At 34.4% G+C, this 27,673-nt stretch overlaps 1 protein-coding gene across 2 annotated transcripts; it reads right to left on the reverse strand.

The window, feature by feature from the left end:
- Positions 1 to 44: 44 nt before the first annotated feature.
- On the reverse strand, positions 45 to 27,100 carry LOC136037963 (RNA-binding protein 8A-like). Of its 2 annotated transcripts, none has more exons than XM_065720849.1 (5): positions 26,965 to 27,100; positions 16,303 to 16,443; positions 9,076 to 9,212; positions 6,694 to 6,818; positions 45 to 148 (listed from the first exon to the last, which is right to left on the reverse strand). In XM_065720849.1, the coding sequence occupies exons 1-5, from the start codon at positions 27,026 to 27,028 to the stop codon at positions 115 to 117; spliced, it is 501 nt and encodes a 166-aa protein (XP_065576921.1). In that variant the 5' UTR covers positions 27,029 to 27,100; the 3' UTR covers positions 45 to 114. The 2 variants fall into 2 exon arrangements, with proteins under 2 accessions (XP_065576921.1, XP_065576922.1); XM_065720850.1 differs by lacking the exon at positions 26,965 to 27,100 and adding an exon at positions 26,930 to 26,960.
- Between the last annotated feature and the right edge of the window lie 573 nt (positions 27,101 to 27,673).

Raw genomic sequence — 27,673 nt, forward strand, 5'->3', positions numbered from 1 at the left:
GTGACTCAGAGCTAAAATAGACCCGAACCAAAAACATATTAATATTTTTGTTACAAATTTTAATTAGAGACGTCCTTACAAAACGATATCCAAAAGCCAGGTTAAATCATTATGTTACATGAGTCGCCTTCTTTTTGATCGATGTGACCTGAAAAAAAAAAAAAAAAATTAGCGTGCAGCAGATGAAAGAATAGGTATACACGCTTTAGTATCAAATATGAGGTCCTATCAAAACATTCCCTGACTTCACTTGGTTTGACTTTTCTTCATAACGTATTTGGAGGATTTTCTTAAAATCGTTTGCCAGTGGCTGAGTTGACCGCCATTAATATTGCCATTGAATGACTGGCCGGGGCTGAGTTGTGTCAAGACTTTTATTAAGGTTCCCCTTATGCACACCACTATGTATCTTCGCATTAGTGAGAGTCAGCGACTACTAAAAAACGATTGAACAATGGGCTTAACTTGCATTTGAGTCTAAGATTCTGAATTAAATTTTAGGCGATCAGAAAAATTGAGCTGGCAAAGGAAATTTCCAAAAACACTATTATAGGTTAAAATACAGAGGGAGTGTCATTGGGTGATCACTAGCACTCATAGCGACGCTAAATCTCGGGAAAGGGGACAAAATCGGTAGCATTGAGCAGCGAGGACCGTTAAAACAATTTTTTGCTTGCTAATAAGTAGACAGTATAGTAATATGCAATAATATTCAAACAGTAAGCTGTGTGAAAAATCTGGTTCAATCCAACTTTCTAGGGCTATAATGAGAGAAAGGTTGAAATGGCAAGGACACTTTCTGCGGATGAAGGATTGCCAAAGATCGTCCTTGTCGGCCAATCGCCTATAGCCCAACGAAAGACTGCTCGTCCCCGAATGGAGTGTGAGGATGTCGGAAGAAAAAACTTAAGGGAAATGAGAACTTCTTTAGAGGTTGTAAAGAGCGAGGCGTTGAATACATTGGGATGGAGGAGGAGCGTACGTAGCTGTTTTGGCCTCAGGAAAATTAACACTTCAGTGAGTTGTTACTAGTAGTAGTAGTAATAAGGACAATTACTGCTAGGTTTCAAGTCATAAAAAAAAAACATTTGCAATACAGACGAACCAGAACTACGTCCAAAGGAAAATATTTCCATCGTAACAATGCTCCTTCACAACCTCCCTTGAAACCATAGATTTTGATAGATAGCAAGATAGTACTTATTTAATACCACCTAGTTGTTCCAGTCCTCCAGTCCAAACATTACTGCAATGTTTCAACGTACTTAAATAAATCTGCAATACGAATAAACCAGAGCTACATACAAAACAAATTTATCCACCGTTGCAATGCTCCTTCACAACCTCTTTTGAAACCACAGATTTTAATAGATAACAAGATGGTACTTCTTCAATGCCACCAAATTGTTCTACATTCTAGTCACAAAATGTCATTGCGTCCATGTTGTCGCATTGTGACTTGCATTGAAGGCAATAATACGATTAAGAAACTGGTGTCCATTCCAGGGGCAAAAGTTTTTGTCCCCTTCTAAATTTTGTTACTGGAGAATTTTCCTTAAAAAATTGTTTTATTTGCATTGAAAAAGCAAAATAAAATCCCTTCTTAGACTTGGGAAAATACATTTTGCCCGCCCCCATTCCCAACTACATTTCCGTGAATTAGCACCACTGAATGGATTGCCCCCCCCCCCAAAAAAAAGAAAATCCGCCAAGGAACCTTCATTTTGATCAAACACTGTTGGCTATACAATTTAGCTTGGTTGAAAGATTCCGCTTAACTAACGACGTTGTGACATACTACTCCACAACCACTTTCTTGATACGAACTTTTTAAACAGGTGATTCCAACCCACTATGTAATCTAGGGTAAGATTTATTTATTATATTTTTTAAATTTAACTTAGCAACGGTATGCATATTGCAACATTGGTGCACTAAAATCCTCAAGGGCATTTTAAATACTAAAGTTCATGTCCTCTGCAGTTGCCATTTTTTTAAACAAAAAGAGAATAACAAATGATTGATATATAAAAAAAGTGAAAATACAATTCCGAACAATACACAAATTCTTGGAGGATTCCTATACTGTTTGATAAATTTTTTTGGCAATAATACAATAAATATATTAACAGTCATAGCAAAATGATGGATAAAATCTTGGCGCTTCTGTAATCTTTAAATTTGAATTAGCCGACGGTTTTTCGATCGGTTCTTAAACGCCAATGGAGTCTAACAATCCGTGGCAATATTTTGCGTAAAAACTGTCGGTTGTGGACCATCGAATATGAAGAGAAGTAGCAAAGTTACAAAAAAATTAACAAATATTTTAAAAAATTAACAAAGCAAATAAAGAAAGCAGTCTAAAAAAACCTTTAAAGAATATTAAAACGTCATGGGGCAACACTAAAAAAAAAACAGCCAGACGTACCGCCCTATCTTAGATTTTGCCGCTTTTCACTTCCCCGCCTCCGATTTCTATTATTTGAAGCGACTTAAAATGTTCTCTATCTATTCACAGAGTATCGTCTGATTAGATCAGACAATATCTGTCAGACAACTATTTTTCTTGGCAATTTCTACAATTAGCCATGGCTTGATGCCCACAACAATTCGATTTTAATTCAAAGCTGCACCTCGATAATGAAAAGCTGCTCGTCCTCGAATAAAGTGTGAGGTTGTCGGAAGGAAAGACGTATTAGAAATGAAAATTTTCTTAGAGGTTGTAAAGAGGTAGGCTGTATCAAATGTTCTCTATTCATTCATAGAGTATTGTCTGATTAGATACATGGTTAACACAATGGAGCGAATGCATTCCCAAGTAGGTTTAAGAATCATTTTGGGTTTTCCAGACATGTTTGGCTAAAGTTAATGGCATTTAAGGCTTCTGTGGATAAAGATCCAGTTTTTGAAATAAATATTCTTCTTTTAAGTTATTAAAAAGTCTGATAAATAAGATGAACTTATAAAACAACAAGACACTCTGTTTCTGTAAAAGGATTAAATTTCACCTCCTTAGAAACTATTAACCGTAATATCAGAACAACTTTAAATGAATACATCCATTCAAGATTAAATAAAAAAAGAAGGATTTTTCAATGAAAGTAAAAAAAGAAATAAAAAAAAATAATATGGATGAAATTGTTCCGTATATGAGGATGCTGCCTGATTCTTGACACACTAAAGTGTAGTACGTTATTCAAGGCAATTTATACAGATAATTTCGAAGACCACACTGCCTTTCCATGACGATAAATAAAAGTTCAAATAGGGATAAATCCTTTTAAAAGACAATCATAAACTTCACAAAAATTGTAGATATTTCGGTCAAATATGCAGTCACACACACACACACACACACACACACACACATATATATATATATATATATATATATATATATATATATATATATATATATATATATATATATATATATATATATATATATATATATATATATATATATATATATATATATATATATATATATGTATATCCTTTAAATAGTTCACAGAATTTTTGCTCAGTAAAATTTCGACTCTTTGCTGCGAAAATGCTTTTTTTGTACAGTGGCACCGATTCACGAAAATGTAGAGAGGAGGCGCAAGAATTTTTTATGAAGATAAAAAAAAAAACAGAACAATATTGAGCAAATATACCTAAAACAGGGTGTAACCATAGATCTTAATTCTCTTATTTAGCAGCTACCGTAGCAACCACGAACTACTGCTGGAGCAACGATAAAAACTATTTTTTATTAGTTACAAAAGATATTACACTATCTGTAGCTATTTCCTTTAAAATGAGCCATTAAACACCTCTCTATGATGTTTTAGTAGCCCGCTGGCTACGAAGAAGGAAAAACGGAAAAAAGACGCTATCGATGCATAATATCGTGGCTGCAGTCACTTTCCTTGTTTTTCAAGCCAATGGATTTTCCTTGTTGTCCTAACCAAGGGACTCTAAGTTTCCTTTATAGGGTTTTCAGACAAGGCGGTTATAATGATGCACTTTGTGTTTATATCTGGCACTGTTTTTAGAAGTTTTAGGAGAGCTGTACTATTTAAAAGCTGTGAAAACGAAGCAGAGGAGAGACATATAAAAACAACCTGTAAGCCAGTCTCGCTGCTTTACTATAGCACATAGCTAAAATACAAAATAGCTATGAAATGGACATAAAAGGTATTTTTCAAAATCTAGGGGAAGGGACAATTATCCATCCTGTCCCCCAAATTGGCTCGCCAGTTTTTGTTGACAGTAGTTTTAAGATTCTCGCAGGTTTTAAATTAATAGAGTAACTTTCATCCAGATCATACCGCTTTTGGGTTAGATTTTGTATATTTAGAATTAGCATAAATAGTATGTTTTGTCCTACAGTTTTTACGATGAATTCTATGGTCCAGAGATCCCTTAAATGCAAAAGGAAGCTGCACCCCCTTCCCGCATCCCCTCTGTTTTTAGTCAAAGTTTTATGTTTGTAAAATAATACTCGATGGTCCCTGATCGCTCCGATTGATTCCACCTCTTAAAATATTTATAGGGGGGTCTGAAATATGATAAAATGATTTTAGAGTCATCCTTCTTGAAGAGGGGTTGGTCAAACAAACCCTTTTCGGAGATTTTCCTAACCCCTTCCACTTCTTTTCAAGTAAACATACAGTTTTATTCATTTACATTATATCAATAATAGCTCTGCAATAAAAGAGAAGCTGTCACCAAGCAGCAACTGTATTACAGGCATAATAGAAATGCTCTTGTCAAAATAGAATGGAATTAGCGAGAAGGGGAATCATATCCCTTTCATTAAGCGTATATGGACACTTCCTGAAAGTTAGAAGAAGATTCGGGCACTAAAGTACCTATTTTAAGGTTTCAGGCACATATCCAACACATAGAAAGATCCTTGCCAACAGGGGTTGGCACAGTTTCTGTCTTTTTCCCTGTCGTTTTCTGTTCTGTTCTGTTTTCGGCTCCGTTTTCTTTTCTTTTTTTTTACCATTTTTGCCGTCTATGATGTTTTCTACAAACCCATTTTTCTTTATTTTCTGTATTTTGATCGCGAATAGCGACATGCAGTCTACCGAATTTTATTGGATTTGCAAAACCTGCAATCTAGTGAATAGCACTGTCTTTGCATGTTTTGAAGAAAAGATTCGCAACCATGAAAATAAATCTAACACTAAAGCAGTCTCGTCCTCAAAACAACTAAAGCAGTCTAATTGGATTTGCACTTTTTGACTGGTCTTGGTAAGTAGATAGCTCTCCCAAGAAGCTGGGTATACCGACTAAAGTAATGCTCGGGGTTAAATGACCCAGACCTTGACAGCGATAAAGAACTCATTACCTAGACCGAGAGGCGTCCCTAGTGAAGTATTAACGCTGGGAGCAGCACTAGTAAAAATACGAATGTTGGTTGAAATCTGGAAAGTATCTTCCCAATCCCATAAACTTTTTCGAAGATATCTATAAGACATATAATCGGCCTATCATCGAATATGGTCACATGACAATAATATCTCACCTTCAAAAAGACATTGATGGACTTTAAAAGATTCAGCGAAGCGCAACACAATCTGTACCAAAACTAAGAGGCCTCTCCTACTGTGAACGATTGGAAAATCTGTCACTTCTTCCATCTCCTATAGACTCCTCCGAGGTTATCTTATTGAAACTTTCAAACCAAGCCATAAGTGCTACAATAACATTAAACCAGAGGAAACACCCTTCTTCAACACAAACAATCTGCCAGGACACGACTTTAAGGTAAAGCAATGAAGAACACTTTCAATAAAGAAGTTGGAAGGTGGGCCTTCTCAAACAGAGTAGTCGAGGAATGGAACAACGTCTCCCAAGAAGTAGTTATGGCTGACTCTACCAAACCTTTCAAGAATACTATTGACGACCTCTTTAGTGACAACAAATTTTCATAGAGGCGGAAGCCTTTTTACTGCAGCATATAATTATTCTCATTATTAATAAACTTAGTTATAAGGCCTTTAAAATAATTGTCTATACTAACCGTTTACTTTTTTAGATTCATATAGTTTTAGGAACAAATACGCCACGCAAGAAATTATCACCTCTGATATTGGGAAGCTAAATACATAGCGGTTCTATAATTTCAAATCGATTGGCTACCCCATAATTTTGGCAAGATCGAATTTTCACCCTCTGCTGGCCAAAATTGTTGTTTGGCGCCAAAAAGGACAGAGCAAGCCACTTTTCAGTGCTGCAATATCTATTACAACTAAAAAGAGCATCAGAACTTCAAATTTCCGTTTGAATAAGTTATGATAAATAGGAGTTTTTGTCGAAATGACAAGTCAAATCTGTCATATTGAATTTCACCATGGATAAGTAATTCATAAACACATAATCGTTAGGTGAGTTTCAGGTTAAATTCCAGTTTTTATGGGAGTTAATTAACTAGTGTTTTGGGGAAATAGCCACAAAGTCTTTTCGCTGGTCCTCATAAAACAATATACGCTACGGTTCTTTTTTGTTTTTATGCCGGTCCTTCGACAGTTTTTTTGGCTAAGAACGTACACAAAGTAGAATATTAGCAAAGGTAGGAGACAAGGTCGGGCCAAACAATGAAAACAAGTTCCAACGAGGGAAAAAGGTTGGGAGACCTTGTGCTAAATATACATCGTAATAACTAGCAAGAAAGAGAAAATTAGCAAAAATACTCACTTTTTGGGTCCCTTGACAAAAGCCCAGTTCACTAAAATTTTCTGATCCAAAAACGTTGATCCATTTAGAGCGTCGATAGCAGCACTAGCTTCTTTATATGTCTCGTATTCGACGAGAGCATAACCCTAAAAAAGAAAAGACTACAAAAATTATCTTATTTATAAAAAAAAATTGGCTGAAAAAACATTTATCTGTTATAACAAAACAGTGGTAAAACTAACAAAGATTTCCCTGGATAGCTTCATTGTTTTCAAATGTTGTCAATCGGGGAACATTGGCAGCATAAATTGTCAAATTAGGTATAAGGAACGGTAGAATAAAACAGAACTTTGCATACAAAACCGCTGCCTTCGTCATTTATGCTAGTAGGTATCTCTCTGAAACGTTGTATACTTTTTCGTAAAATTTCTACACAAAAAATCAAAATAATTTACTTCCTCTTAGAAGGTGTCCTTAAGACCCACGGGTTGCTCATTTTTTTTTTAGAAAATGTTACATTTTTGGTAACAGATCGATGTTCATCACACGCGTTAAAAGCGCACAACTTCATAGTAAGGAAGACGGTAGTTCGTTCAAAAACTCACCTTCGAGTTCGCTTAAAGTTGTCAGTCTTCGTCATGAGAAAAATATGAAATAAATAAATCAATAGCTATTTGCACTTTACATTTTAACAGCATTTTGTTTGCATGAATTAAGTTTAAACTAGGGCTCAGGTTAGGCTACTTAAATAAAATATGTTAGCTCAAACTTGGATCCCCCCTCATCCCAAATAAAGGTTTTCAAACAGAAATGTTATTTGAAATAAAAGCCTAACAATGTGGTGCCGAAAATCATACCATCAGATGTATCAGAGAACCCTACTGTAGAAGTTTCAAGCTCCTATCTACAAAAATGTAGAATTTTGTATTTTTATGGCATTGTTGGATTAGATATCAGTATTCAGTCTTCAAAAGACATGGTTTCACAATTTCAAAGACGGAACTCCCTCGTGTATTAGCTGATTATAATGATAAGATTTACTATTCCCAGTGGATAATTTAAACACTGAAATGAACTAATATCGTAATTATTCCACGTATTTTCCGTTATCTCAGATTTCATACAGCCCTTGTTTCGCTTGTCGTACAAATGTCTTTGAGCACTAGCCAGCTCCAGCAACTCCTCCCAAAGTTTAACCTCCTTTTAATTACACTTGTTTATTTATTAATCTTTTTTGTTTCCAGTTTTTTCTCTATCAAACAATTCGTGGTAACGAACTGTAGTAAGGAGCGACCCGGCTCAATAGTAACCAAATCTCTAAAAAACGGAATTTGATAACAATAGTTAAATCAAAAGAATGGTATTTTATGCTGATTTTAAATACATAAGTTTTATCAAGTTTAGTTTTACCCATGAAAAAAAAGCATAAGCTTTTTTTTAAAAAAGCAAAAGCAAAAAAATTTGCCTTATTTTAGAAAATAGGGGGAAACACTCCCTAAAACTCACAGAATCTTAATTACACAAATCACATAAAAAGCTAAAGATCACTATATCACATAAAAAGCTAAAGATGGACAGATCTTCGATTTTGATTTAAATACTCATGAGCACTCTTGTGAAGTAGAGTTAATAGCTAAGTGAAATATTCATTAGGGATTAATTAAGGACTTTAATCACTACAAAGATTATATATATATATATATATATTTGGACATCAGAAACAAGGCCTATACTATCGTCACGAGTATATAATACTTTTCTAGCTAAATTTTAGTTTTGGGAAGCTATCCTCCAAATTAACTTGCAACAACAACTTTCAACTTTGAGAACGGGGGGGGGGGGCTTTACTGACCCCATTTAAAAAAATTTAAATTAGTATTTATAAAATATGTCTATTTATTTATTTCCCTGAAAATCGAAGAGTACAAACAATATATAAACGAAATCGCAAAATCAAAGAAATACTTCAACAAACGACACAAAGCTATTTTGTAAATGCAAAAGCAATTATTGAAGGTGTATCTCAGATAGTTTAGTTAAACATGGTTTCTTTTAGAATAAAACTGTATGGTTATTAAAAGGACTATTAAGAAGATGACGCACAATAAAAAATACTTAGGATTTGCAAAAGAAGATGACCGCTGTACATGGATTCACTTAAATACTAGTTAAAAGAAAATACTTTACTGAGATATGACTGAGGACGTTATAGTTTTTTCAACTAAAAACTTTTAACCATCTCCTGACACATATCACATACTTTTCTAGAAAAAAGAAAAAAGATGAAAAAACTAGGAAATTTTAAAAGTGCATTCCAAAATAGAATAATAGAGTAAGCCGCAACTAATCAAACGAACATGTTTTCTAATGAGAGAAAAAAGGACTGATTATAGAAAAAAGTACTTTGAGGTATCCAGTTCTTCGGTCAAGGTTCAAATGAAGGTTTTTTATTTCTCCGTATTCCCCGAACTTGTCATAAATTGTATCTTCTTCAGCTTCTTCGTGGACGTTTGTCACAAATAATATCCAGCCCTCGACAGCTGAAGTAAGAAAAATAGTTTAAAAAAAGAAAACACAAAATAAACTTTAAAAATAAAACAAGAGTCAAAAGGAGGAAAACAGCAAAATAAATGATGAATATAGGTGCAGATTAAAGTACAAAAAGCTAGGGCGATGAACCTAGACTTAGATAAGCATTCCTTACCAAAGGGGGTAGTTCGATTCCCTTCAAACCGTTCAAACGACTCACTTCCTCCAGAATGATTAAAAACCAGTAACCTAAAATGCCCTTTTACAGTACAGACGCAACCCCACATTTTAGACAAAAAAAAAAACTTGATTCTCTCCCATGAATCATGTCTGTATACACCTGTCACGTGAAAGCTGCCAGATTAGAGGAGTCACCATGAATATGTAATGACAAACGCCTTCTCTTACACCAAACTGTTTTGCTTCCATGTGTTCGCTCTTTTTTCTTAGCTAAAAAAATATGTAGCTTATAGGAGAACTAACACTTAAATACTTATATATTTGATCTACAGCCAAACTGGCCAACTGCAATACAATGAGTAAAATTACAAATTATAAGAATTGTCAAGTACAATTTCAGAAGAAACCTTTTTTTTATTCTTTCACTGAAATATTTCTATCCCACAACGCACAAATTGAAACCTTTGGAGTTTCAGGTTAGCTCTGTAGCACGAAAATAATTTGTAATTTGACTTAGAAAAATCACTGAAAACAACTAATAAATGGGAGTTTAGGCCAACGAAGTTCTGAAATGAAGAATAGCAAGGTATTAGCAAGTTCGAAAATAAACAACGATATACATACAGCTTATACAAGAACGGCTAGTTTGGAATTAGATAAAGAAAACTAAACAGAAAAACATGTAAAATCTAGAAACCGATCCTGTCAGTTTCTGGAGTTTTGCCCCATGTCCAAAGATTTGTCTTACGAAAAGTTGGTCTATTGTTCCCATGCCTGGGCGGAATACCACTTGATTGAGCCTTGTCTTCACGTTGTGCTGGACAAGAAAGCAATCGTGTAGCACTATGGTGAATATTTTAGCAGCGGTGCTACGAAAAACAAAGGAAGATTTGCTAGATGTTTTCCAGAGAAATTGCCAAAGGAATGTGTCGGGTTCCCGACTGCCTGACCGTATTTCAAATAGTAAGCTGTATAAAAAGTGTGGTTCAATCCCATTTCCAATGGCTATTCTGAGAGAAAGGTTGACAGGGCACAATATGCGGATGAAGAATGACAGATTGCCAAAGATTATCCTTTTTGGCTAACCGTTTTGGGCAAAACGGAAAGCAGGTTGTCCGCCCTTGGGGTGGGAGGATGTCGTAAAGAAAGATTTAAGGGAAATGGGAACTTCCTAGGAGGGTTGAAAGAGAGCCTCTAAACAGATTTGGATGAATGAAAAGCGTGTGTAGCTGTGTTGGCCTTGGGTGGCTTGGTGCAATAGTTAGTTGTTAGTAGTAGTTGTAGTAATGAAGATGAGGAAGATTCCAAGATAATCACTGCATTTTGTCCTTAGCCCTTTTTTTGAAGACAGGAAGGATGATTGTCTCTCCAATCCAGTGGAAACATTCTCTTCTTCCCATATACGACAGGTTAGTTTATTTATGGAGCCAAGTGACAAGTGATATCCCTCCATACTTGTAAAGTTCAGCCGGGATAGCATCAGAACCAGGGGCTTTATTACTTTTCAATTTATGTTATCAATTGGTCGCTTTTCAGAATTCACTTAACGTGGGGGACCCATGTTCACGTCTTTGTAGATACTGCTGGGTAGGTTTGGTTCCTGCAGGTCATCAGGGCTGCGGCTTGGGTGTTGCGTTAGTACTGGTTTTTATCATTCTTAGCCGACTGGTGGCATTTTCTTCTCAGGGGCTGGAAAAACTCCGATTTTCGGTCTGAAATATATTACTTACACTCAGTCAGCTGGACTATGCGTGTTAACATCCATTTTCGGGTAGTCTTTAGCGGGATCATATCGTAGCTTCTGCAGTCTCGTGGATTGTATTGCGTATGGTCACCCAACCTTCATCTAAGCTGGGGGTTTTCTCGTCGGTCGTTTGCACTTCGAGAGTCTCAAATCGATTAGAGATCTCTAAGATGAATGCTTGTTGTACATTATGGTCATCAAATTTCATAATATCAATCTTTATAGAGATTTCGTCTTGGGGCGTACTACTAGTCGCAATTTCGGATCTAGCTGGACTAGGAGATCATCCGACTTAATTTTGTATGAATAACAGCTCTAATGTACAAACTAATATTCGTAGCCATCGATTTCCAACGGCGGGGCATGAAGATGTAATCAATCTGGCTTTTCGCTCTATCATCTCTTGAATGCCACGTGGCAATATGACTGGGCTTGTGTCTGAATAGGGCATTGGTAATGACCAAATAATTCGTCAGGGCCAACAGAAGAAGCCATGATTCCCTGCTACATCATGTTCGAAGATCAAACAGGCCAACGGCAGACTCAGCATTGGATACTTTTCTGCCAATTCTGGCGTTAAAAAACCTCTAATCAAGGTGAGGTCTGGTTTCGGGACCTTCTTAAGTGTACAAGTTAGAAGTTGGTAAAAAAAAAAAAAATGTTTCACTGTCTGGTACATCTCTGATCGGAGCATAAACTATAATAACTGATAAGTTGAATAGGTGGCCTTTGAATTACGCTCTTGTTACTCTATGTGAGATAGGTTCCCACTCAACAAATGACCTTGACACAAGGGGGCATAAGATGATGCCCACTCCACTATATGTAGATCCATTAAGGGATCCGGAGTTGAGAAAGGAGAATGAAGAGTCGTCCTCACTGTGCCGTTGATTCCAGTTTCTAAACACAATTGATGCCTATTTTGTAAATAATGTATGTTGTTATGCGAAAATTCTCAAGCGATGAATGACTGAGTTGTAAGGCATTTCATCAAACAGATATTCCAGAACCCTACACTGAGGAATATTCTAGTTCTCTGAAAGAGTACCTCAGCTCGTCAATTTTTTCGGAGAAGGCGCTGATGAAAGCTTCAACACATCATTTACCGAGAATGCCGTAGCAGATGTTGGACTCTTTACACTGACTTGCATTTGGATTTTTCTTGGAAACCGCACAGGTCTCCACTCCCTGACGGCACCCTCTGCGGTTCGGCCTAGCCAGAATTGGAATAAGCAATGCCGACCGTTCCCACCTGACTAACACAATGAGGGGAACACAGTCGGATTTCTCCCATGTTTAAATAGGTACGGAAGACTAAGCTAACATGATGTGGGGGGGTCACCTCGCCCCATTTGAAGCTGATTAAGCAATGGTAGCTATGACCTCGAGAAATCTTAATGGCAAAGTTTATTATGAAAAAACAATTATGGGAATTTCGAAAGAGAGCCTGAAATTGCAAATCAAAGGCTAAAGGCTAACTAAGCTGTCATTGATGTCAAACTTAAAGATAACCACCCAGTATCATCATAGTTACTTTAAAGTTGAAACTTAGGGAGGTTAATTCCCTACCATGTAGTTATGGCGTTAATAGAATTCCACAAGAGGATTTGAGAGGAATGTTTTCAAAACAACTGGACATAAATTTGTAGTTCAGAATTTGATAATGCTGAAGATGAATTGAATGACATTAGGAAAATAGCTTGCAAAGTAGGAGAAAATACTTTTTTTCCAGGTTTCTAAACACTGATATATGAACAAAAATCCAAACTATGTTCTGTCACAAAAAAAACTCCATAGTCAGCAACGTAAGGAGGAAAGTTATAGAAATAGCTAGGATTACTAGCGGTAGAGGTAGAAGATCCTAGATTACTAGGATTGGTAGAAGATTTTTGGGTAAGAAGTTGCTCAATGACAGATGGAATGAGAGAAAGTAGGGAGAAGGCGATAAGGCATGAATTAAAGGGATGTGAAAAAGAGACTAGGGACAAAATCGTGGAGGACCTGGAAGATGCAGCCAGATGGCATCACAGTGAGATATTGTATTGATACGCTAATAAGTTGAGGGGAAGCAAGTAGTCCAAACTCTTTCATATGAATGGAACAGAGAATCCCTTAGTGGTAATTACACAAGCGTTAACTTGATGTTGGTAGAATGCAAATAATTTAATATAATGATAGGCTACTACAAGATTCCGTAGATAAGTTTTAAAAGAAGAACGGTGTCATTATAGGGGGAGATGGTGTCCTGACTGTTAATTACTATCTGAAAGCAAAATTGTCCTAACACGTTGTTCGATTCAAAGAAACAAATATGAACCACGCTTGGTATGAAGTACTCAACAAAGCATCCATATATGACCCTGGTAATTTACTAAAAGTAAAAAATTTCATATTTGTAAATTCTAAGTTAGATTTGAAATTATCCCTACTGCTATGTTCCTAGACATTCGTAAGGCATTTAATTCCTTAAACCATGAGGTTCTTTGTTCAAAAATATATAATTTGATATAAAAGAGGATTTATCTTCTTATTTTCAGTCTTATTTGAATGGTAGATTAATTTATATTGATACACTATTCCGACCATACTCAAAAGTTAAATATGGCGTCTTCCAGGGACCAGTTTTTTGGCTTGCGCTACTTTTCGTTTACATAAATGGTCTTTTTAATGTAGTGAAAAAAAAGGAAACCTATCAATTGTTGCAGAGTTTGTAATCCTAAGCCTTTCCATACCCACAGGGGTAAATATAGTTAACCTTCGTGTGACACCTTAGGTGCTTCTGTTGATAACAGAACTCTGCGCTTCGGGGTGAAATGAATCTGGGCCTCAGTCAAATCTAGAAAATTCTAGACAGGACACAGATTAATAAGAGTCAGGACTTAATTACTGTGTCCTGACTCAGATTAATAATTGAGACGGCTAAAACTATCATACACCTTTAGTCCTTAGTTTAAAGATTATGAAAAAGCATTTCACTCAGCCGATAGAAAAAATTTAGCAAACCAAATAAGTCCTGTTTGTGATAATTTTATTTGTTTTAAGTTTGACTTGACTATGAAAGTTAAACAAATATTCTACCAGCATAAAATATTTGTAGTTTGTGCTTGTGCAATTTTTATGTACCTTGTAAACAGCTAAGTTTTAGTGCTTCTTAATGCTACGTTGAGTGTCTCAATAAATATGTCTATGTCTATTCATTTAATTTCTGTTCTTTTTAGTTTAGAATTATCATATGACTTTACATCTGCTCGTCTTTGGTGTAATATGAATCTTTACTTTTCTTCAAAATCTCTCTTTGGGATGTCTTTTTAATTAATTCAAGACATATAGCAAGTTGGTAATTGCAGGTGTTTAATCTACCAACTACTTTTCAAAACATAAGAACTGAGTGCTTGGGCGTTTAAAGCAAATACAAATAAAAATACTCTTTCCTTCTCAAAGTATAGGGCTTTGCACATTTATCACATTGATATGGTGCTTTATTAATAGCATATCAGTAATGACAGAATATATTGTAATTTCAAATATGACTGCTTATTTATGATTAAAAATTTTACATTACATAACATTGTTCTTGTGTTAGAGAACTTGGTCTTGAAGCATTGCAAAAAAAAGCCGAACCTTACCATAAAGGGCAGAGGTCGAGGGAGCTGCAGTTCCCCCCTAAAAATATCACATACATTTTGTATGTCTTAAAATCTTCACGTCGATCTTTGATTACACTAGAAGAAAACATTTTTAATACTTACTATCTGTTTGTTCTTAATAACAAAGTCGGGCCATTCCTAACTATGAAGTGGTCTATACTTACTGCCTCTTTATTCTAACCTTGTCATTTGTATGACAATACTTCTAGAATAAGGGGTAATTTAGGCATATTAACTTAGCATAATAAAACAAAATTTACCAAAATGTGAGGAGTATCATGCCAACTCTTTCATTTCAAACATTTGAAAGCAAATATAACCAGCTGGTAATAGCAAATCTTTTGTTTAAAAATTGTTTTTCAAAACGACTCGAATAAAACTGTACTGTTTAAAGAAAACGAAATAATATGTAAGCCCTTTAATTCTCAGGGTATTTTGATACAAATTTTGAATTTTTATCACAATACTTTTGTTTAGCAGCATCCACTTTTGAAGGAATAAAAAAGAAAAGTCAGACTTTAGCATAAAGCTAAATCAGTTGATAGGATGTATCTAGAATGATTCATGTTTGCGTCAATGTCACTCCTTACTTCATCAGAAAGAAACTTCATTATTTCATATTTAATTTCTGTTTATTGAAAAAAAAAAATCAGAGTAACAGTAAAAGGAGAGGGCTGCCATCTTTTTCAACGCTTGGTGCTTATGCTATAGTTTGACTTTGGTATAACAATGCTTCAGGAATAAGGACTAATTTAGGAGTGTTTGCTATAATCAATAAAACAGAACTCTCCTAAATATGAGGTAGCTTAACAAGACCGTGTTATTTACACTTAAGTTCTTATCAACCTTTTATGACAATGCCTCAACATTTGAAAACTATCATTTCCAGTTCAAAACTGATGGGGGACCTGAAAACCTTTTCCAGTACTTATGAGAGTGCACAATAAGTATTTATATGTAGCCTCCCATGTCTTTAATATCTTTTTCCTGTTCAAAACTGGTAATAACTACCAAATAGTAATATGTTAAATGGTAATAACTACCATTTCCTGTTTAAAACTACTGGGGGACCTGAAACACTTTTCCAGTACTTATGGGAGTGCACAATGACTATTCATATATAAATGCATACTAACCAAACAAAAACATGATTTCTTCAATGAAATTAAAATATCAGATTGGCACTGTTTTGGCTGATTGGTGGAATACTTCTTTGAATTGTTTAGGGCAATTTCAATGACAAAAATGTTGGCAATCCTTGTAAGGAAATGAAGAAAAGAGGGAAATTCAGATGAGCCATGACTAATCAATGAGCTCAGCATTAGCAGGGGGAGAGGCAATTAAGAAGAACAGCCAACATTCCAGTGTTTTCACCTGATCAAAGGAAGGTTTTCTTTACAAGGGCTAATAGCATGACATACCAAGTAAAGTAAGGCATCTCAGTCGAGGGCTGGCTTGAAAACCCCCAGAAACATTATACTGACTACTGAGTTATAAACAGTAAAATTTATGTCCTTGGAACTAACTTACATCTTTGTGGTCCTGGTTCATCTCCTTCTCCCTCAGTTTCCATAGCTTCAAATCCACCAACATCTCTATCAGGCTTTCCAGAATCAACAAAACCTCTTCCTTTCTTTACTTTGGCCTTTTCTTTTAATTTTTGAATTCCCTCTGAAAATAAAAAGCATAAAAGAATAAAGTTTATAAATATAAGATTTCAACATAAACTGTAAGCAATCAAAATGCTACTGCCATAGGTATTCAAATTGAAATATTGTTTACAAACCTCCAAGTGGGAGGGCTCCATGTGTGCAAATGCATGAAAAATTGCACAAATTGATGAGGAGCCATGCCGTATGGGGATTTCAGAGGGATTTCTCCATAACTGGAGATAACAAGGCAATAATATTGGAATTTCTTGCCCAAATTCTCCAAAGAATTAAATTTTAAGCCTTATAATTTCAAATTTATGCTTTAATGTTTCCATTATTTCAATGGAACAGCCGAAGTAGTGACAGCACATAAGTTGACTTACTTTTCTTAAGATATATTAAGATAAAAATGGTATTGATGTAATTAATACATCTTTCCTTTCGTTTTAAGATGTTTTTCTTTTACACAGGCCTATTGTCTTTTAGTTTAGTACCAAAATTTACACAACTGGAAAAAGGTGTTATATCATTTAAAAAATGCTAATTATAAGGTTCCATTTTCCAGAGCAAGAAATAACCCTTGACTTGGTTAAGGCTTTGCTAAATTGACATGGGGCAGAAAATGGGATCTTGTTTAAAGACCAAAGATATTAGACACTTAATTCACAACAGAATTCAGCCATATGCATTACATATCAGTTGAATTAACAGACATCATACCCTGCACTCAGATATATGTCTAACGTTGTTTTCATTGAACTATCAGACTGTGTCCATAGAAGAGGGTACTTTACAAAAGTCCAAGCAAATGGTAATACACAACAATACTTATAAGAAGGTATCAACAACAAACATGTCCCTTCTTTTCGAGACTGTTAGTTATTACAGACTAATCTAATATAGATGGTTTCATTAAATAGAAATGTTAGCCGGCGGTACTGAAAGGATAGGGGGTTGACAAATACTTTTGGGGTTTTAAAATTGGAAAAATGTTGTTTATATTGAAACCGTAAATTGGAGAATCTATTATGTCTGTAATTTAGAGTTGTATTTACTATTTGAATGCTTGTACAGTTTTGGCGAGGTAAATGAATTCTGTTCCCATTTCTATCTTATTGTTTATCAAACATCTTCAGCTTAATTTGAAGTAAACTACTTACTGGGTATAGATTTTAGTAGTAATAGGGATCTTGATATTCAATTTCACTATTTTTAAGTTTCTGAACTTTGATGAGCTATAGCCTATACTTCTAGGTTGAAATGGACAAGATTGCAATGGGGATCATGAAATTGCTACATAACCAAAAAGACAGGACATATCTGGACTTAAATTTGTGTATTATATACCAAGTGAGGAATAGTTTATGTTTGCATAAAATTCATGATACATCTAACATCTCTAAAACGCTTATAGACAGATGCAACTGTGCTTTAGTTCATACAGCTTTGAGGAGATAATACAAAGCATAGTTTTCTGGAACAAATTCTTTTATGATCTGTTGTCAAAAGTTCTTTCCATTTAATTTGCATGATGTTCATATAGCACCTCTTTTGCTCCATCTTCATTTTCTTCCCCAAAAAGAATTTTAAGAACCAAGAAGGATGAATATTGTGATTATTCATCTTGTTGCTTATTTTGTGAATAGAAGGGAACCCCCCCCCCAAGATTTTTCTGGCGCCCTCATTCGTATTCCGTTCTTTTTTTACTCTTTTTTTTAAGTATACTTGTCAATTTGATCAATTATTTACAGGTAATTCACCCAATTAACAACAAAAAGCAAAGCTTTCCTATGAATGTAAAGAGCAAAGTTGAAAATTAAAACGAACAAAAATTATTTTTCTTCAACCAGTTCAACATATATCTGCAAAATTGGCATAAAGATCTTTAATTGCTGCGAAGATTTTTCTATGAACATGGAACTTTCTCCTATTTCACGAAAATAGAAATGCCTGTTGAAGATAAAACTGGTATCTAGCCTACAACACGTTTCACAAACGTGGTAACACAGTTATAGCTATTTGTCTATTCCCACTGACATATTGAAAATTAGCCTTCTAGCTAAAGGTTCAAAATGGATATAAACAAAAAATCTAGACACGAGCACAGAATGGATAAGAGACGAAGACTGATGGCTGAATGTGCAAGGGGGTCGAAGGATACTTCCTGATATTTTGGCAAAATACCCAAAAATGCCCAGAAATCGAAAGGTAGGTTTTGACTAATAATAAACCCCCTCCACCCTCAGAAAATCCTTAATTTTAGTTTTGTGACTAATTAAACAAATGGCCCAATAGGGCTTTCGTGTGAATAAATCTATCTATTTATTTTAACTATATAGCTAATTTAATTGAGATTGGATGAATGAAAGAATTAAAAGCAATTTAGGCCAGGAACAGATGCATGAGGTTTTGAGGGATCGATCCTCCTCCTAAGACACTTTTGGTACAATCATTCCGTTCTTTGTTCTTTTCTCTTTTTATCTTTTTTAAAATAAACTTTTTAATTTGATGCCCACCTCAAGTCACATTGGCGCCCTTGGTTCAGTAGCCCCCTTACCCAAGATTATGCTCTTGATCTGTTTGAGATTCACACATGACACTGCTCCCGCATGATTAGTTTACAAATATTTTCGTCATAAAATTATAAGATAAACCTCGTTTTCATGAAAATCAATCATATAATTTAACTTGCTTGCTAGATCCTCATCTACAGAATGTGTTTCCTTTTTTTGGCAGATTTGTTTTATTCTCTTTCTTGTGAGCCTGTCGATTTAGGGTATGGTGTCTGAGCTTCAATTATGTTCTGTGACAAGGCAACTTATTATATTAATTTATGTTAAGGAGTAATTTCTTCAACTGCCCCTGTCTGATCTCCACTCATAAAAATTCTTAATTTTAGTTTTTTGACTAATTAAATCAATCAATCAATATTTATTAATTCAAATTAAAAATATACAAAAACAATATTATGCCCCAACAGAGAGCAGAGCTTGTAAGGCTGGGGCAGTACAAATGCATAGAAAAAAAACGCAACGTCTTGTCATATTAACTATTCCAAAGAGAGAGAAAAAAAAAGTAAGACAAAAAAAACATACAAGGTAGGAGATAATAGCCCCAATACGGCTTTCGTGTGATAAATCTGTCCATCTATTTATTTTAACTATATAGCTAATTTGGTTGAAATTAGATGAATGAAAAAGTTAAAAGAAATTTAGACCAGGAACAGATCCTTGGGGTCGGGGGGGGGGCCTTCCCCCAAGATATTTCTGGTGTCCTTGTTCTGTTCTTATTTTTTTATCTTTTTAAAATAAAATTTTTAATTCAGTGCCCACCTCAAGTTACATTGGCGCCCTTGGTCTAGTGACTACTCGCACGATCAGTTTACAAATCATTTCATCATAAAATTACAACATAAACCTCGTTTTCAGGAAAAAAATTAATCATAAAATTAAACTTGCTTGCTAGATCTTCATCTTCAGATTGTGTTTTCTTTTTTCTTTTTTTTTTGGCAGATTTTTATATTCTCTTTCTGAAGATCTCATCAATTTAGGGTACAGTTTCTGGGAGTCATTGATAGGGATATGATAAGGATGGGTCACGGGAGGAGAGACGCATTATAAAGGGGGTTTAGGGAAATGTTTTGGACATTTGAGTTTGCCAAATGGGAATTGGGAGAGCTAATTCACATGCCCTATCTTATTCAGCTGCCTGACTGTAGTAAAATGCAGGGTAGAATACTATCTTCCTAGGACGAAGTTCTAGTGGAATGTCGTCTATGTTATCCAAGCATAATGTGGAAGTTAGAGACTACCCAGATTGATAAGGTCGACATGGGCTGGCTGATTCACAAGTATCAAATATCTCAAGCTCTATCATCCCTGCAAGACAACTTGGAAGACTATTGAAATTTTCTCATTGCCCTTGTCTCCCTCCCTTTCATCATTGACAACCCCAATATTACCCCCATATTTTTTTTTATTATTACCCAGAAATTATGGGGGATAAATAGATAATGACCATATCAAAAGACACTGTAAGTATGGGGTGCCAATAAGAACCTCAGCAATATATCTAGAACGACAGTGAGATTTAATTTGAAACTTTCTTGGCTACTATTACTACTTCTGCTCTTACAATTTAAATAAATAGACGAGTGTAAGTGTCTTCTGGTTTTCAAAGAGTCAAAAATTCCAGGTTGTAAAAAATTCTTTGGCAATGATGATAAATTTTATTTTCCCCATTAATTGATTTTTTTTTATCCAACTCTAAAAAAAACGAAATTAGTCAGGTCTACTCATTCAAAAAGTCTCAATGAAGCCATAGTAATTTATTCATCAAAGAATCTGCTCGTGTCTGTTGTTAATATGCATTTTACTGCTATAGGAAAATATTGTTGGCTTTCAAAGAGGTTTCTTTGTCATTTTACATCAGCACCATCCAGATTCACACAAACAAACTGGTCTGACCAGAGCGTTATCTACACCCCCCACCCTATCATTACACTCACATCATATTGGCACCCTTGGTCCAGCAACCCTCTCCACCAAGATTTTTTTCTAGATCTGCCCCTGAACTGTCTTTAGTTCTGGTAAGTCCCTTCTTGAAGAGGTCCAATTATTAACCTCTACCATTGTATCAAAAAAAAAAAAAAATCATAAAATAGGGAATATAATGGTAATACTTATTTTTTAACTGTTATATTTCCTTTCGCAAAGCTGCAAAACAAGAATGTTACCAATAGTGGAATTTAATCATGGACATGCACTTTAGGCGTGAGCCTAATCTTAGACAAGAAATCTTAAAGTTAGAACAAATTATCTAAATCATAGACAAACCTTATCATGAATACATTTGAACTAAGGAAAGTTGTAAAATAAATTTTGGAAAGTTGTTAGTTGGGGAAAATGAAGCTTTCAGCAGGCCTAAATATTTCACAGTTCATATAATTGACTCACCAATAAAGTGAACATACTACTTGATGCCTTTTTTATGTTCTTTATGAATATAGTAGCCTAATTGCTTCTATTACAAATTCAAATTTAAGCCCTTTTTGATCCCCTGAAAAATAAATATCATGATTAAGTCAGATAAATTAATTGGATTAATTAAATAAACAATTATAACAAAAAAACATACAGCAAGTACTAATGTAAATGAATAAATTATAAGAAATTAGTATTAAAGAATAAATGAAACCCAAAGCAAACAGAAATTAAATAAACAATCATAGCAAACATACATACAATAGCAGGCACATACACAGGAATTTATTTTGGGGGGAGACCCAAAACCTTCCAAACAGCAGATATAAAGTAGCACTTTTTTATAGTAACTAAATAAATGCAAAAAGCACGTATATCGGAAAATACAGATTAACTTTAATCAGTAGTATTGTAGCAGATGGGAGAAGGAGACTGAGGCCTCAAAAGTACATTTTAGACTCAGGGTATGTTCATAGCAATTTAGAACCAGTGATTAATCTATCATATCCCACTGAAAGGGAAATTTTAGGGTTAATAGTGCAATATGGGTGCTGTGGGGTAGTTCTTCTATTGCAAAAACGTAATTCTATTTTGCTGTGGAAAGCAAACTTTTTACAAAACAAAATAACAGTACAATTGCTAATTACTTCAAAGAGGGTAAAAAGTTAGACAGAAAATGGGTTACTAATTGGGCAGTGACTTGATCAGATAATTACATGCTGTAAAATCCCCCAAAAAAGCTTCATACATGTATCTAGATTCTTAAAAAATGTCCTACTTTGCCAGAAATTCCAAGAAACCATGGGGAAGTTAAACATTTCGAAAAATTTCGGGGGGGAGGGGGCCTTCTAGGTGACGGTACAATAGGCACTAATATAAATGAATAAATAAATCTTAAAATGAGTGAAACTTAACTATAATATGCAAATCAAGCTTTAAACAAACAAAAATCACTACAAACAAGTGTTTGGATTTTGCCTCCTTCTCTCACTGTGAAACTGTAAAACCAACTGTGTAATTGGTGCTTTACTGGAAACTATATGTATATTGAACAGTCTTGGAAAGTAGAAATAAAACCAAACTTCATTTACAAAATGGGTCTGAGAAGCTTATGTGTCATCTTTCTTTGTTGTACCAAATGGTTTTTTGCTGTGGTATAGTTCCAGATTCTTTTTGTGTTGGTCTTATTTAGAATAGAATAGAATGAGAATTATTTCACTGATTCTCAAAAAAGGGAAGGATCTGTCTGAATGCTCATCATATTGACCTATAACTGTTTCAAGCGTTTTTGCTAAGGTGTTTGAATTACTTATAATTAATAACCTATGTTCTCTCTGTTATATGCCTCCTCACCAGTTTGGCTTCCAGCCTAAGCTTGGTTGCTTCCATGCTCTAAATGTCTGTGCAATGTGTTGATCAATGCAGATAAATCTGGTGGTACTCTAGCACCTGGAACATAAAATGTTAGTAAAGCATTTGATTTGTTGTTGCATCCCCAAGCAATGAATGAACTTTTGAGCCATGGTGTATTGCTAGACTTCATATTGGGGTTAAGCAGGGTGTAGTTACTTCTTTCATGGTTTATAATAATGCAATGCTTCCAGCTCAGTGCCAACTTTCTTTGTGCTGTATATATAAAGGTACTGATCTGTTGATATTATGTTGTACAGACAACATTTTTAATATTAGTAGGACTACCAGTGGGCTAGAAATATATTTTTTAGAGATATCTTTCCCTAAATATTGGAAAATTTGATGTTATGATTTTTAATGAATTAAATGCAACTAGATCAGATGATATATCTGAAAAGGTACAGAAGTAAAGCCTTGGGTCAAGTTGAATTATCTTGGCTTTCCTATTGGAAAAAATCTGAAGAAAACTAGGCTATTGATGCCAGAAAGTATGGAAACTAAAATCCATCATGCATATGGTACAATTATTAGTTCTCAGTTTCATTTGAATAGAGCCCATCTTGCAAGAATGTACAATAGTGTTGTTCTGCCACATATTCTGTATTTAGTACCATTTTACCCTATATTTAGTGAATCTGACCATCTTAGGATGAAACACATTTTCTTCAAATTTGCTAAGTTTCTGTTGGGAGTTCCTCTGTGGACCTGCAGCTCCTATTTGATGAACAAATATAGCTTGTCTGGCCTGTGTGCTAAGTTAACTGGGCTGAGTGTTCACATGTGCAATAAGCAAATCAGCCATGAATGACAAAATGTTGTTTTTTGACATGGAATCATTTTTGTTTGTATTTTAGAATGTAATTATGATATGTTGTTTCTTCATCTTTTTTTTCTCAATGTACTCCATCACTTCATTATTTTGTATGATGGGTTATAGATAAATAAATATATACATACATACAAACTGAATATTTGACATATAATGATATCAATTAATGAAAGATAATCTGATCAATATTTTATTTTGCTGTAATTTTAATTTTCAATACTGTAATAACTGAAAGAGAACATACATTAGTTCATAATGTGTGTTTGTTTGCTATGATTGTTTATTTAATTTCTGTTTGTTTAGGGTTTCATTTATTCTTTAGTAGCAATTTAATTTCTTGTAATTTATTCATTTATATTAGAACGTGTTGTATTTTTTGGGGCTATGATTGTTTATTTAATTTCTGTTTATTTTGGGTTTCATATATTCTTTAATGATAATTTGCTAGTTTGAATTTGTACAGGTATTTGTATCTGCTGATCTTAAATTTGATATGGCCTCTACTTTTTTTAGAAAAACTTCTGTTTTGGAAAGTTTTTTTTATCAATTCACTAAAATGGGTAAAATTTGAGTTTAGCTACTTCTCTCTATCTTGGAAAGGGGTTATGTTACAAAAAAGAAACTTTCAGAGATGGGTTTACAGACTAAAGTATGTCCTGAGAAAATAATTTGAAGTACTCTACTCCTTCTCTCTCTAGAGAGCAGTGATTATTGATTACCTTTAAGAATCTTTGTGTTATAAAAGTGAAACCTTGGAAAAAAAAACTGTTTTTAGCTTTACAAATTTATTCAATCTCAATTTATAAGGTTTTAAAGATCTGCAAATACATTTCAAGCAAATATTTTTCAGTTTGCATTATTGACTTACAAATAAAGTGAACATACCACTAGATGCCATTTTTATGCTCTTTTTGGTAAAATTCTAGTTAATTGACTTCTTGCTATCTCAGAAAGGGTTTAGGTTACAAATATGAAACTTTCAGGGATGGGTCTAAAGGCTAAAGTATGTCCCAAGAAGGTATTTTAAAGTACCCACCTCAGCTCCTTCTCCCTCCAGAGGTCCCTGAAATTTGCCTACATGACAAGTCTATACCAATTGAAATTTTGACAAAACAACATTTTACCTTAATTTTCAGTTACTAGTTGCTTTTTCTCTGCCTTTAGTTCTGAAAATGCAATTCCTGTTATTTGGGTAGAATTCTGAGCCATATCAATGTTTTTCTTTTTCAAAATTTAGGAAATGTATTTGCATATCTTTAAAACCTTATAAAATGGAATTGAGCAAAGTTATGAAGCTGAAAACAATTTTGTTGTACTTCAATTAAGCAGAAGATCTATTTTGCAAGGTTTCATTTTGATAACACACATATTTTTTAAGGTCATCAAAGGTCAGGGCCCTCTAGAGGGAGAATGAGTGGAGGTAGTTGCTTCAAAATACCTTCCTGGGACATACTTTAGTCTGTAGTTTCATCCCTGAAAGTTTCATTTTCCTAAAATAAACCCTTTTCTGAGATAGCAAGAAGTCAATTAACTAGATTTTACCAAATTGTTTAGATTTTTATTGAACTTAATCATGATATTTTTCAAGGGTTTGAAAAGGGCTTAAATTTGAATTTGTAATAGAAGCAATTAGGCTACTATATTCATAAAGAACATAGAAAAGGCATCAAGTAGTATGTTCACTTTATTGGTAAGTCAATTCTATGAACTGTGAAGTATTTAGCCTTGCAGTAAAATTCTAATTAATTGACTTCTTGCTATCTCAGAAAGGGTTTAGGAAGGAAAATGAAACTTTCAGGGATGAATCTACAGACTAAAGTATTTCTTGGGAAGGTATTTTGAAGCAACTACCTCTACTCCTTCCCCCTCTAGATGGCCCTGACTTTTGATGACCTTAAAAAATATGTGTGTAATAAAAGTGAAACCTTCCAAAATAGATCTTCTGCTTAATTGAAGTACAACAAAATTGGGTAAAATTTTAGTTAATTGACTTCTTGCTATCTCGGAAAGGGTTTAGGTTAGAAAAATGAAACTTTCAGGGATGGTTCTACAGGCTAAAGTATATCCCAGGAAGGTATTTTAAAGTACCCAACTCCACTCCTTCTCCCTGTAGAGGGCCCTGAAATTTGCCTACATGACAGGTCTCTATACCTATTGAAATTTTGAAAAAACAACATTTACCTTAATTTTCTGTTACTAGTTGTTTTTTCTCTTCCTTTAGTTGTGAAAATAAAATTCCTGTTATCTAAGTAGAATTTTGAGCCATATTAATGTCTTTTTTTCAAAATTTAGGAAATCTATTTGCATATCTTTAAAACCTTATAAAATGGAAATGAGCAAAGTTATGAAGCTGAAAACAATTTTGTTTTACTTAAATTAAGCAGACAATCTATTTTGTAAGGTTTCACTTTTATAACACACATATTTTTAAAGGTCATCAAAGGTCAGGGCCCTCTAGAGGGAGAAGGAGTGGAGGTAGTTACTTCAAAATACCTTCCCGGGACATTCTTTAGTTTGTAGATTCACCCCTGAAAGTTTCATTTTCCTAACCCAAACCCTTTCTGAGATAGCAAGAAGTCAATTAACTGGAATTTTACCCAAAATTGTTTCTAGATTCATAATTTTGCTTAATTCCATTTTAGCCTTTATGGTTTTAAAATATGCAAATACATTTCCTAAATTAAAAAAAAAATTGATATGGCTCAAAATTCTACTCAAATAACAGGATTTGCATTTTCAGAACTAAAGGCAGAGAAAAAGCAACTAGTAACTGAAAATGAAGGTAAAATACTGTTTTGTTGATATTTCAATAGGTATAGACCTGTCATTTAGGCAAATTTCAGGGCCCTCTAGAGAAAGAAAGAGCAGAGGTGGGTACTTTAAAATACCTTCTTGGGACATACTTTAGCCTGTAGACCCATCCCTGAAAGTTTCATTTTCCTAACCTAAACCCTTTCCAAGATAGCAAGAAGTCAATTAACTAGAATTTTGCCAGGCTTGCTCAAAGCTTCATTTTCCTCAACTAACAACTTTCCAAAATATCAAAAAGTAGCTAAACAAGGATTTTACCCTAAAATGGGCTAGGATGCAAGCTTAATTCTTGTTCAAGTTCAAACGTTGAAAAGAGGTTTTCCAGGATTGTAGTCTTGTAATACTGGTCATTAGCACATCCCAACTATCTATACCTACATGATTTCGAAGATTAATAAGCCTACTGTCCATGGTTAAAGACATGCTTTAATCAAGATATAGGTATGGGAGTAGCCTACTGGAGGTAATACCTAGCTGTAAATGCATGACCCCAAAATGAACTCACGGTCTCCATCTTCATCTACTTCAAAGTCTTCAGACTTTTCATAATCAAGCTCCACATCTGCCATTTTTCAAGAATCTTTGCTTCCTTTCTTATGTAGATTGCTTACATATTAAATATAGCAGTGTTGACAGAATCGTTTTAGACAAACGAATGTCATGGTGCCCAGGTTTATATTCCATGATTTAAGACAGAAAAAATTGCCTTTCTGCGACATGTGCTGGGACCCGACACTGCACCGACTTATCATTGACAGGCTAACGATGAAAGATATACAGGTATACCGCCAGTGCCATTGGCGTGCCGGTACAACACCGGTTTGTCTACATTTAGTCTTATGTTTTTGCGGTGATCTCCATACCTCGGTGAATCAAGTAAGCTAGAATGCCACGTATATATGTAAAATTCTATAGATATTGATTTAAAACCGGAAATAAAACAATAAAAACAGAGTAGGGGGGACACAATCCCCCTGAACCTAAGTATTCTATTAAAAATGTGGTTTGGCCTCAACTAAATTGCTATACAAATGATTCTTTTACTATTCGACTAAGAAAATATGTGCTGATTCCGAATCCGAAAAGTTTAAAGCTCTAGTTCTTTCATAAATTTCAGAAATATTTTCACAATTTTGAGGTTGAAGCAAAAAATATTGATTAAGTGAATACCAGCGAATTTGATTAGATGTGTCATTTCTATGCTCTTGTTAGTT

Source organism: Artemia franciscana, chromosome 17 (assembly GCF_032884065.1).
Source record: "Artemia franciscana chromosome 17, ASM3288406v1, whole genome shotgun sequence".
NCBI lineage: Eukaryota > Metazoa > Arthropoda > Branchiopoda > Anostraca > Artemiidae > Artemia > Artemia franciscana.

Bases quoted from the DNA above. Each gene is read 5' to 3' on its own strand.
- LOC136037963 (XM_065720849.1), bottom strand. From the start codon at position 27,028: ATGGCAGATGTGGAGCTTGATTATGAAAAGTCTGAAGACTTTGAAGTA. The intron at 6,819-9,075 runs GTACTTTTTTCT...TTTCTTTTTTAG, and splicing joins GAAGAACTGGATACCTCAAA to GGTTATGCTCTCGTCGAATA. The intron at 149-6,693 runs GTGAGTATTTTT...TTTTTTTTTCAG, and splicing joins TTTGTCAAGGGACCCAAAAA to GTCACATCGATCAAAAAGAA.